The 12481-nt window shown below is 37.8% G+C and overlaps 1 protein-coding gene across 2 annotated transcripts in view; it reads right to left on the bottom strand.

The window, feature by feature from the left end:
* The window catches only part of LOC126457806 (poly(A)-specific ribonuclease PARN-like), a 300822-nt gene that overhangs the window by 92725 nt on the left and 195616 nt on the right, over window positions 1-12481 (bottom strand). For both annotated transcript variants that reach the window (XM_050094419.1, XM_050094420.1), the window contains exons 11-12: window positions 11306-11392; window positions 10951-11155 (exon numbers count right to left, since the gene is read on the bottom strand). In XM_050094419.1, coding sequence (XP_049950376.1) covers window positions 10951-11155; window positions 11306-11392 — 292 coding nt within the window. The remainder of the gene's footprint in view (window positions 1-10950; window positions 11156-11305; window positions 11393-12481) is intronic.

The following is a 12481-nucleotide window of genomic DNA, read 5'->3' as shown; positions in this document are numbered from 1 at the left end:
TGTGTAGGTAATAGACAGACTTCGATGTTTTTAAGGAAACTGGGCCACAGTTAGAAACCAGACCTGCCTGGCACTGGTAATTTTGAAGAGTGTTCTGCGTGTTTAATGATATATTGAAAGCGAGGAGTGGAATAAAACAGAGGGCTAGTGACTGCAATTTAATAATGCTAATGCATTGGTATACTGGAAACTGCAGCAATCTGTCCATAATAATTTTCTATACTGTATTCAGTAAAACACATACAACTGAAATGAAAATTTGCGTCTACTGGTTGAAGTACATTTATCATAAATTCTGAGGTACCATATCTGTTCATATTTGTCAATTTGAGTTCGAAATGTCACTGATAATATTAAGGAGAAGGGATATGTTTCCCCAGAATGGAAGAAAAGCATGATGCATGAAAAATATAAAATTTTCTTTCCACATTTCTCTAGACTTTTGACAAGTGTGCCACAAGCCTTTCTGAGCCAAACATTGCTCTTTTCACACATATTGCAAACTTTCTAGTCAATTCCTGATGAGAAACAGGTAACACAGGTTAAAAAGCACCATCCAGACTGATCATGGGCATTATTATCTATGAATGTAAAGATGCGGACATGAACTCTGCAGGTATCTTTGCATGTTTTTCACCTTTGAATGAAAGCATTTCTTTTACCCTCATCTTCTTTTCAAAATTAGGCTGATCTGTAACGTAGAAGGAAGAGACACTAAAAACAGTGATCTTATTCATGTATCTGTAGCGACAATCTTAAGTCATCCAGAACACCGCTGTTTTACCTTTGTCTAATGCAGTAATTTAAGTGTCCGACTTTTATTTGGAAGATAATTGTTAATTAAATATCGCACTATCACTCAAAAATTCTTCAGTGGTATAACTATCTTTATTTTATTCACTGCCAGTGGACTTGAAATATCAGCTTCAGTTTTTAACAACAGTGGTATAACTATCTTTATTTTATTCACTGCCAGTGGACTTGAAATATCAGCTTCAGTTTTTAACAATGCTTAGTAACAGGGTTCCTCTTCAAAGAGCACTGCATCAACTAGCTGCAGTTCCCTGAATAAGCACAAACCACACCTTAACAACAGCTAGCAAAATTCAGAGGTACCGCTTAGCCATATAACATTAGTTTTCACGTCTTTTTTTTTTAACTTCCAGTGTGTAACGCAGTTGAAACTTTTACTGTGTATTTCAAGTGGAGCTAACTACTAGTGACAAAAAAATTACTGAAGGTCTTTGAAAACACAGGTCTATCCTTTTCCTTGTCAGAGTAATCTATTCACCACACAAAACCAGTGGAAACCTTCCAATCAGCCTTCTGCTCACTTGTGTTACAATAAGAGCTCATTATTGCTGCCAGAGACACAAATACAATCCTTCAGCTCAAATCTTACTCTGAATAGAATTTCCTGAGACTGTTTCACTCTAATGATACCAGCATTGTAACAAAGTAAAGCTAACCATTCACCACAAAGTAGCACTCTTGCAGATATGACAGCCACTAACAGGGAAACTTTCCCAAGTGCAAATAAGCAATCTTGATTAAACTTGGCAGGTGTGCAGAGGGGGAAAAGTAATGCAATATGTTTTTTTTTTTTTTTTTTTGGTCCAATTTCACCCCAAAGGGGTAAAAAACACCCTGAAAATTAATTTGGCATATTAGGTTTGGAAGGAATATCTTCAAAATGATGATATATAAAAAATGTTTTTCATATAAAAGTTGATATGTAATTAACATTCGTGAAAGCTGTAATAAACTTTTGGAATATTTTGAAAGTTTGAGGAATACCGCACCACAATTAATTAATTTTGAAAAATGAAAATTTTTGTTACAGAATAAATTAAAGAAGCTCTCATGCCACGTACATCCATGTGTAATGAAGTGGGTTTCTAAAATACTGTTTTGGGAAATTTCTAAAATACTTTTTTTGGAAAATAAGCTGTACACGATGAGTTGCCTGAGTATTTTCGACACACTTGATTAAAATACCTTAACATTCATTATCCTTTAATACTTTATTTTACTTAATTTTGTTTTGCGTTTAAAATTGTTATTTTACATTCATGTTCTTTTTGTTTATTTTGCAAATTGAAAATACTAAGTAACTCATTATTATGATACAAAATCATTACAGAAATGATAATCTGCAAAGAAATGCTTAAAACAAGGCTTTTTTACACCATGAACACAAAATCAACAAAATTTCTTTGTGTAATATACACGACGCAGAACACAGTATAAAACAAAATTCATCACAATTTCAAATTGTCACAGGTGATCCTCTAAATATCTTGATTTGTAACAGACACATTTCAGTACTTTGGTAAGTCTTGGTGAAGAGAATTGTTTATGTACTAGTGACTGCAGCTTGATTATATTGTTTCTCAAGTGCAGGTGGACAGCATAATCATTCAGCATAACTAGATCTGAAAATCTTCTCACAAAGTTCTTCCAACATCAAAAGCTGTATGTGTCCCATGGCTGTACCTGTCCATCGAGCCCTTAGGAATCACCAGATGAACAAGTTCCTTGTCCTCAGGTACAATGCTCTAAATCAGTGGTCCCAACAGGTGCTCTGCGGACCCCCAGGGGTCCGCAAGCTATGCCAGAGGGGTCCGCAAGATGCTATTAGAATAAAAAATATATTAAGTATATTTCGTGTGATAACAGATTTTTTGTTTTGGCCGCTTTGTGCATGAGCAGAGCCTTAGTGAACACTAATTTCTGCGTCTAGCGTCTTCCTAGAGTGTAAAGAGATCGGCAGTGAGCATGAGCAACTTCTTATTCATACGGAAGTAAGATGGCTTTCTCGAGGTATGATCTTGTCAAGATTTTTTGAACTTTAGAGACGAGGTTCGTGCGTTCCTTCTTGACACAAAGTACGCGGATTTTCTCACTAATTTCTCTTGGCTTTACCCAGTTGCAGACTTATCCGATGTGTTTGAACACTTGAATGTGTTAAACTTGAGTTTACAAGAAAAAATGTAGACATGTTCAAAGTTGAGGATAAGATTAGTGATATGGTCAAAAAGTGTCAGATCTGGGTGTCAAGGATAGAAAATGAGTCACAAACTAACTTTTCTACTTTAAAACAATTCTTGGAGTCATCAGAGGAGAGTTTGTCTGACCAGATCAAGATCAATGTAGCCGAGAATCTACGCAGCCTAGCCACCACTTTCAGAGAGTATTTCCCTGAACCTGACCCTGACGACAGATGGATTCAAAATCCCTTCAGCTGTGAAGAAACAGACAAAATCCAAGGCCTCACGTGCATCTGTCCAGCTGTGGTACGATGATAAACATTTTCATCGGTGATAAAATTACAGACTTCTGGGCATCAGCACGCAAGGACTACAAGAAACTTTGAGATAAGGCAATTGAAAAGATCCTTCCATTTGCAACAACATATCGGTGTGAGCAAGCATTTTCTTCCACGTGTTTCATGAGAAACAAAAATAGGAATCGGCTCGACATGCGGTCGGATTTCAGAGTGAAAGTTTCAAGTTTGGAACCTAATATTTCAGAAATAATGGACCCAAATGTCAGATTGAACTCATCTCATTAAGAACTGAAAATTAAAACTAACTGTATACTGATGGAGTACTCTGTTGTAACTGTATTTTTTCAAATAAATAATACCTCCTATGAAATTAGTGTTTTCTTATTCTTCACACATGTCTACTCAATGCAATATCAGGTGTAGCACACGTGAAAGACCAATACACTCAGTTTTAATGTTTTCCTGTAATTTTCAGTTGATACTAAATTTTTATTTTTTTAAGGAGTTTTGTTATACTAAACACCCAGATTTGAAGACAAAGATTTTGAGCAATAATCAAAAATTTAACAATAACAATGAGGGCTAAATTGAAAAGTTTTAAGCTCAATATTTTTTTCAATAATGAATATGTCAACGTTTTTTTCTAAGTACCAAAAATAGAAAACGCATAAAAAGACTTAATTTGGCCTTTTTAGGTACTTGATACTGTGATATGACAAGGTACCAATCATGCTCAATGAGGGGAGGTCCTCGAGAAAATTTTGTTGGAACCCCTGCTCTAAATCAATCTTTCACAAAGACCACACCAAGAATCTAACAAAATTACAGAATTTTCTTGCTCACTGGGAAAGAAAACATACTATCTTTGAGGTGGTCCAATATTTGTTTACTAGATTTTGATGCTGTTGCAAGGACATTCAGGGCTTCAAAAAGAGATTCTCGAATTCTCGGTCCAAACTCACTGTTAGTTTCTTTTAAAACTATGAGAGGGTGAAAAAACTGTTTTGAGCATCATACCCAAGGACAAAAAACTTGTTGGCCTGGTGATCTCAAAGGGCTCGACAGCACAGGTACAATCTGGATCAATTAACTTTTTATCTAGGTTTGGCTCTTTTGAAAGTGGTACAAGGTATTTCTGTCAACGTACTATTAATCTTATTCAATGGTAATGGGAAACTTTGAGAAATTTACATAAAAAAGTGTTATTAGAGCTGATACAGGTGGCACACAAATAAGTGACACATTTGCAGGGTGTATACGCGGACAAGGAAAAAGAAAATTCCCGGATTTTTCCCGGTTAAAAATACATTTTCTCCCAGGTGAAAACATCCTTTTTTCATGTTAAGTGACAGTATATTTTCCCTTATCAATCCTTTGAATGGTTATGGTTTTATACATGGGTGCAGAATTTCCCGGCACTTCAGAAAACGAAACTCAGAGAAAAAGACACATTTTGGAAATATCTTTGATGTGCAGCAACATGTACGCTGCGTATTTTCGTACTACGAAAGTTTACTGTGGAATTCCACCAAACACCGCATGTTACTTTCCGAATCATTGAAACCTAGACTGCAATGCGCTTTTGTAAGCATAATAGCTCATGTCACGTGATCTCACCAGCCGATGAGAGCGGATATGCAGAGCATAGGACACGTGATGTAGTCAGCCAACAGCAATATCACTGTTAAGTAGCACGAACACACAAACATGGAAAATTAATAGTTTAAATTAATATAAATAGTATTGCTACAAGAAAAGCAAAGCCTTCACATATAACATTAGTCTCTAAGGTTAATAAGCTGCAAGATAAGCTAAGCTTTCCCATATAATGTTGATCTTTTTTGCGTGTGTTACACTTATATCACACAAATGCGCCAGTAAAATTTTTAATAATGATATAAATATCTGATCTTCCAGGTTCGAAATTATTCTAAATGGCTTGTCATCAAAGAATTGATTTTTAAATGAGAGTCAAACACTCTGTGATTTAATAAATTCATGGTACATTCTTGCACATAATTTAACTTATGTAAAACTTTATTTTCTTTGAAAGTAACGCTTTTCAAACCACTATTCGCAATATTTTCCCGTGACCTGTAAGAAATAGGTTCGTTTCAGCAGTTCCCAGAAAGGGCAGATAACAGGCGACAGCGCACTTGCGCAGTTATCATGACGTAGGAAGCCCGTATGTACGTACGTTAAAACACTGAAAGATCATACATTATGTCATAAAAGAAACAAGACCTCACAGGATACTCCAAGAGCATCGGAATTTCATGAACCATATTGAAATGTGCACAGTTAAATTGCATACTTAAAAGTGCACATTCGTATGTCCAGATTCCCAATGAAGAAGACCTCGACCTGACATTAAGGTGAGGTTTTCGGGATGTAAGTTTTCTTGGAGCACCAGTACTGTATTATATCATGTTTGGTTCTTTATTACGGCATACTGCCATACGTTCTAGAAAATGAAAACGTGCACTTGGACTGCAGCAAACAGTTGAAGCTAGCCAGTACTGTGGAATTAAACATTTGTTTCAAATACATTGACTGCCTCTGTGGAAAAGGTTAATAAAAGTCAAATTTCTTTAGCAAACAGACAAAAATAGCTTCATTGTTCCGCAAGGCGATTAATGCTTGACTGTCAGAAGGTGGAAATAAAATAAAATCTGAAACTAATGACATATTTTAGCCTTCCATAATTATGTGAATGTATTTTAATTCACTTGATAGCTCCCGGCCAAAGATATCCGTTTTGTTTTCATTTGACATGAGAGTAAACAAAGGGGAAACAGCAAAATCACTAAATGTAAACACGGGTCACGTCGAGACTACCCACTATTTAGTCAGACTGCTCTGCGCATCAGCTCCAGATCTACGATATTTGCGAACCGGGTCGATACTAAAAACAATCGAATTTTCAAAAATATGTTCATCTTGTAGCGCACGTCTTTCTGAAATGTCTGAAACATAAAACATACGTGTTCAAGGGAATGCAAGACATATCATTTGGTCTTAAGCATGCCAAAGTGCAGTGCCACGCCTCTTCATAAAGCATTCTTCTACCGCACATCACTATATTTCGGTCTGTGGAATTGAAACGTGTATATTTTGTAATGGATGCCATCAAACTAGATTCAGGACAGTGGAAATTGAAATTTCCTGCTCCCAGTCAGCTGGTCTGACAGCCTTCCCCTCTTAAAAAAAATCTCGCAATTAATAGCGGATTGGGTTATTTGTAATCCGGAGAACAAGAATGCTTCAGAAGATTTGCTCTCTTTATTGCCTATTAGCTAATAACTTGCTGTTTTGTGTAACACAAAATTAAATATAGGATACATAAAAACCAATAAAGACAAGAGATAAGCAAGAAATTATACATTTCTTCAATCCTTAGCTCCTAGCATTGTTTTCTCTCTAATCTTGCTACAGCTTTACATGGTGTGCTTTCCTTCCTGCGAAAGAATCTATTACCTCATCAAAGTTCGTCAAACGTTTTGCTACATGAAAAATCGAAATGTCATTATCTAATACTGAAAAAGCTGTTAACACAAATAATACCCAAGACTGGTGTGGTTTCTAGATCTGATTACGTATATTTTGTCACTGTCTGCTAGATAAAACAAAATAGGCCCCTCTAATATGGCAGCAATTATGTAACACACAACAAATAAACGAGACTGTTTTGGCACAAATGGCCGTTTTTATAACATGACAGAACGTAATTCACAAAGCCTATTAGGCCTATTACAAGGAAATAGCTTTATGCTAGGAAAGAGTTTCACATTTCATTCATATGCACCAGTTTCTCAAGCCTGAGATCGAAAAGCAGTATTACAAAATTTTCATATAAATTTGGAATCGTCTTATTCTTCCATAATTTGTGTGATGCCCTCGTTTCTTCTCCTTCCTCGGTCTAACAAACAACCTTGTCATCATCAACTCTGTAGCTATTCCTGCCATTGACGAAATTTGTTCGCCGATTAACTTCACTAACCCTGCCAGGATCACACGTTCAGTTATCTGCGATTATTTTCCGATTAGGTGTTTTTACGTGTTCGTACAACATGTTTTTCGCGTTACTTCCAGAATAGAACTTAACTGGCTGCTAGCCAGGGACTGTACAACTGGTCCTTACTAGTGTAGTGATCTGGCCAAAAATTTTCTGTCAAAACTTCACTTTCTTGGATACACAGAGAAGATAATACATAATCTTTCTCACCTGTTATTCGTGTCAGTCCCGTACATTTCCATTCTGGTAGTCTGAATCTATGGATTTCGCTAGTAATTATAAAAACGCTGATCATTCGCAAACCCAATCAACCACATAATCAGACAGTGATTGGCATTCATCCGCTCGGCTTTACTCCGCTCAGCTCGTATAGCCCCATCCCCTTTTGTCTGCAGAAAGTTTATTTCTAGATGCGACGAGGATTCTCCTGACAGAGACATCACGTACACTACGCACATATTCATAAATCAACTTATGATTCATTCAGAAGTGAACTTAAAATGTGTTCAAAAGCCAACAGGGAAGCACTTCAAAATCGATAGACAAACGTGCGCTGGATGCTAGGCGCTTTGTGAAACAAGTTTTTTTCCTCAAGAATATGAAATTGGCAACCCCTTTTCCCGGCAGCATCTAGCTGCTTGCTGCAACTGCTTGCACAGCCAACAGCCACATTCCTGTAGCCAGGAGCGGGAGAATCTACTACTAAAACGCGACTCAACTGTGTATGCGCATGAGTCCGCTTGTAACTGCTAAAATGAATATAATGTAAACTGGTAAACAGTTGTGAATTCATGCTCATCGGAGGCAATTTGTTGTTACGAAGCCTTGCATAGTCTTACTAAAGCCTTTGACACATTTTGCTGTTGGCAGATGCTTGCATGAGCACTGTGTGTCGTTCTTGTATATGGCACATTTCCTTTGCAATTGAAGTTATTTTCATTTTTTTCTCTCGTTTGTGTTTTATTGTTAAAGTGTTATTCTGCAGTAATGGGATACAGTAATATCCTTTGTTAGAGTATCAGTTCTTACCAGGCAAAATTACAAAAATTCAACTGAATACTAAAACAATGAAAAATTCCCGGATTTTTTCCCGGTTTTCTCCCGGATGAAAAAATTACCGGGTTTTTCCCAAATCTCCTGGGTCATATACACCATGATTTAATATTGTCACAACACTTACTTCTGAAATTATAATTTTCAGATTTTTACACACAGGTAATACGGTCCATGGAAATGGATCTTGGTTCTCGCGAGTTCAATACACAACTCACGGCAGTGGATGGTTTCACAAAGGTGAGTACACTTAATCCGTACAATTTTGCAGCACAAGTCTTCATTTTTCTCTTTGCACAATTGCACCATACAAGAATGTGTCTCCATAATATTTTGTGATTGAAAAGAGACTAGCTTCTTCAATCTTTTTTAAGGATTAATCTGGACTTGTAGAAGGCCTAAAAGAATCTCCCATGATGGCACTGCAGGAAATGATGGGATATCACACAACTGTCAAATATTTGCGGTAGAAAACCATGTACAGCATTAGCCATATGAGGTGTTGTGCCATCTTGCATAAACCACTGTGTGTTCATTGGAAGATACGTGGCAAGTAGATGTGGTACAAAGTCTTTTTTCAACAATGTCTTGTACTGGTCATCATTGACAGTGAAAACACTGATCCAATAAAGCGATGACTGAATAGAGCTACCTACACTATCACTTTTCCCTTGTACGTAATTTTTTCATGAATATTTTGCCTGTTTTTGCTACACCAAAACCAAACATTTTGTTCCTTTGCTGCTCCACCAAGATGGAAATAAGCTTCGTCTGAGAACCAAGTGTTTTATCTTTTTCTTCAGCCCATAATGAATATTCCAGTCTTCTCCACTTGTTCTGTTCAGTCATTTTTCTAAGGAGAGAGCATGAGATCACTCTGTAAAATTCTTTGTACAGAACTATGAGGTATCTGCATTTCCCTTGCTGCACACTGGGCTGACTTGTGTGGGCTTTGTTGAATGGCAACCCGTAACACTGCAATGTTTTCCGGAGAACAAACAGTTGGTGCCCGAGGTCATTTCCCTTCCAATAAACAGACTTCTTCAGATTTTCTCATTAATCAGAGAACTATGAAGTGGTGGAGCCCAACATGTGCTGAATATTGCCCTAAATCTTCTTTGCATTATTATGACACTTTCCATATCTGCATAAAGGAGAAGTGGCACTTTTGAAATAATCCTAAAAGAGAACTACCTTAACACACTGCTGAACAGATAAAACTTCCATTCTCAGCCATGGCAAAACACTTAACTGCAAACCAAGGGACCAGCAATATTGCAGCAACATGAGCTCTACCGACATTTTCATGAAACAAAACACATTGGAGCGTAACCTGACTGAAATACAACTAGATGTACAACTTTTATTCAGTGTTAAAATGTGTCAAGTATTAATTTGCCACTCTGTACAGCTGTAGTACCTACATTGATTAACCAGAACATTATGATCACCGACCTACTATCAATATAAACCCATCCAGGAGATAGCAGTGTCACCAGGTGAGAAATGATTGCTAGTCAGACACACGCATAGTGCATGTAGCATTAGTGAGCATTCCGTCCGTGTGTAGAATGGAAAGGCATGCGTTCTTCTGAGTTTGACCAAGGGCAAATTGTGATGGCCTGACAGCCTAGCACAAGCATTTCTCAACCTGCACAACTTGTCGAGAGTTTGAGGAGTGGGTAAAGCAGGCCAGGTGGCGGACTGTGGTGGAACTAAACAGCCAGTGCCTAACAATGAGCCTCCGCGGCCGATGAACTATGCATGTCAATGTTAACACAATAACATCAGCGACACCTTGATACCTTCTTCATCTTGCCAATGGGATGGCATAAACCCGTCATCTTCCAGGGGAACAGCTCCTTGACACTTTTACTGTGGGACCTTGACACTTTTACTGTGGGACGGAGACAAGGTTGCAGCAGCTCCATTATGCCCTGGAGGCCATCCACGTGGGCATTAATGGGTCCAGTGAAGACCGTGCAAGGCATCTTGACAGAGGAAGAGTATCATTCATGCATTCATTGGTTGCAGAACACGTACACCCATTCATGACTATCATATTTCCTGGTGGCAGTGGCATTTTTCAACATGACAATGCACCATGTCACAAGGCCACAAGCATGATGGAGTTGTTTGAGAACACAACGGTGAGTTCCATTTGCTGTGCTGGCCCCCCAACTCAGCAGATCTGAACCCGATTAAACACACACAGAATGTGACTGAATGTGGCGTCAGACCTCATGGGAGACCTCACTGCTTCAATGTCATGATCTGTCGCCACTGTTATCCATGCCAAAGATACTATTAGGTAGGTGGTCATAATGTTCTGGCCGATCAGTATATGTTCATAGTGTATCTGTTAGTGTCACTACATGTGACTCATCTGGAAGTCACATTTCAATTTATCTGTAAAAGATTCTCTATGGATGCCTGGTTAAATATGAGAAAGGGCATGTAAAGGACCTAATATAGCTGATGAAATAAAAAAAATATTATTAATGAATTCAATTTAGGTTACAGATCATCTTTTGAAAATTATTAAGTTACATACGTCATGTAATCAATCTGTAGTTTAGGAAGCAACACTCACTCAGTGCGAAGCCTCTTCATTGAAGGTTTGGTTTGTTGTTTTTTGGACGGTGGACTTGGCTGCTTCAACATCTGATGGCGTTTGTAGGGTATCACCCTGTAAGTATCACTCTGAGTCAGTGTTCGCAGAACAAGCTTAGCTTGATCTCTGTTTTCGAGCGATACATAAGCTGAGGTATCATTTAGCCACGAAACAAACACCCGTCCTGCAAACAATCATAACATTAAATTTGTATCATTCCTAATGTCCAAGTTTTCCCATATTCCAGATTAATCACACTATTTACAAATGTATTAAAAATACAGCTTCAACTATCCAATAAATAACTTTGAGAGTAAATTTATTACAAGCTTACCAAATGGGCTAAATAGCTGTATTACATCATGTGTTTTCCATTCCTTTGGAAATGTAACATGAAATACGTGGTCTCTTGGAAGTTCCGCTGAAATTCATAAACACAAATATCAAACTTTTGGGTAATATATTTCATTTAGCAGACAAGAGCCTTTAATAATAAATTATATATATATAATTTCATAAAAAGGAAAATTCCATTCAGAAATCACATCATAATAACAATGACAATATTAATAAATAAAAATAAAACTGTATTTCTGTACACATATACACACACACACACACACACACACACAGAGTGTGAGTGTGTGTGTGTGTGTGTGTGTGTGTGTGTGTGTGTGTGTGTCAGTCATTACATTGGGATTTGTGCCTCCTGGAGATAAAGATCATGTAGTCCACAGATAAAGATCATGTAGAAAACAGTGTTATAATGGCAATGTTTTAGGCAAAGATGTCAGGAGTACGGTATATGCCAATGCAGAGTGTAATACCTCCATTAAAAACATCCAGATACACTGTCTGAAGTGCAATGACATATCTGAAATGTGACAGAACACGTTCAATTCAAAAGCACCACCAATCATGCATTTTGGCAATCAATTATGCAATCCCCATTTTTGCCAGTGAGTTTCAAAGTGTAGAAACATGAGTGAGTTCTCAGTGTAAGATGAAGAAACTTAAGAAACATGGCGATGTAGCTGCTCTTGAGCCTTACATCAAATCATGAATTACATCACACAGTGTAAGAAGCAATGTCAGTGGTGCATTGAAGCACAAAACACATTATGAGGTGAGAATTATACACTGCTATCTATGTTTTGTTATATGGACTAACTTTCACAATCAAAGCCAGGGCAGGAAAGGTGAATAATGAGCAACGGCCTTGCCACAGTGGTAACATTGGTTCCCATTGAATCACGATTAAGTGCTGTTGGGCTGCAAGCACTTGGATGGGTAACCATCCCATCTGCTGAGCGCTGTTAACATGCGGGGTGCACTCAGCCCTTGTGAGACAAACTGAGGAGCCACTTGACTGAGAAGTAGCAGCTCCGGTCTCGTAAACTAACATGTGGCCTGGAGAGCGGCGTGCTGACAACATGCCCCTCCATATCAGTATCCAGTGACACCTGTCGGCTGAGGATGACACAGCAGCCGGTCCGTACCGTTTTGCATC

The sequence above is a fragment of the Schistocerca serialis genome, chromosome 2, assembly GCF_023864345.2.
Source record: "Schistocerca serialis cubense isolate TAMUIC-IGC-003099 chromosome 2, iqSchSeri2.2, whole genome shotgun sequence".
Classification (NCBI taxonomy): domain Eukaryota; kingdom Metazoa; phylum Arthropoda; class Insecta; order Orthoptera; family Acrididae; genus Schistocerca; species Schistocerca serialis.
Note: the sequence above shows the minus strand (reverse complement) of the source record. Positions and strands in the feature narration are given on the sequence as shown.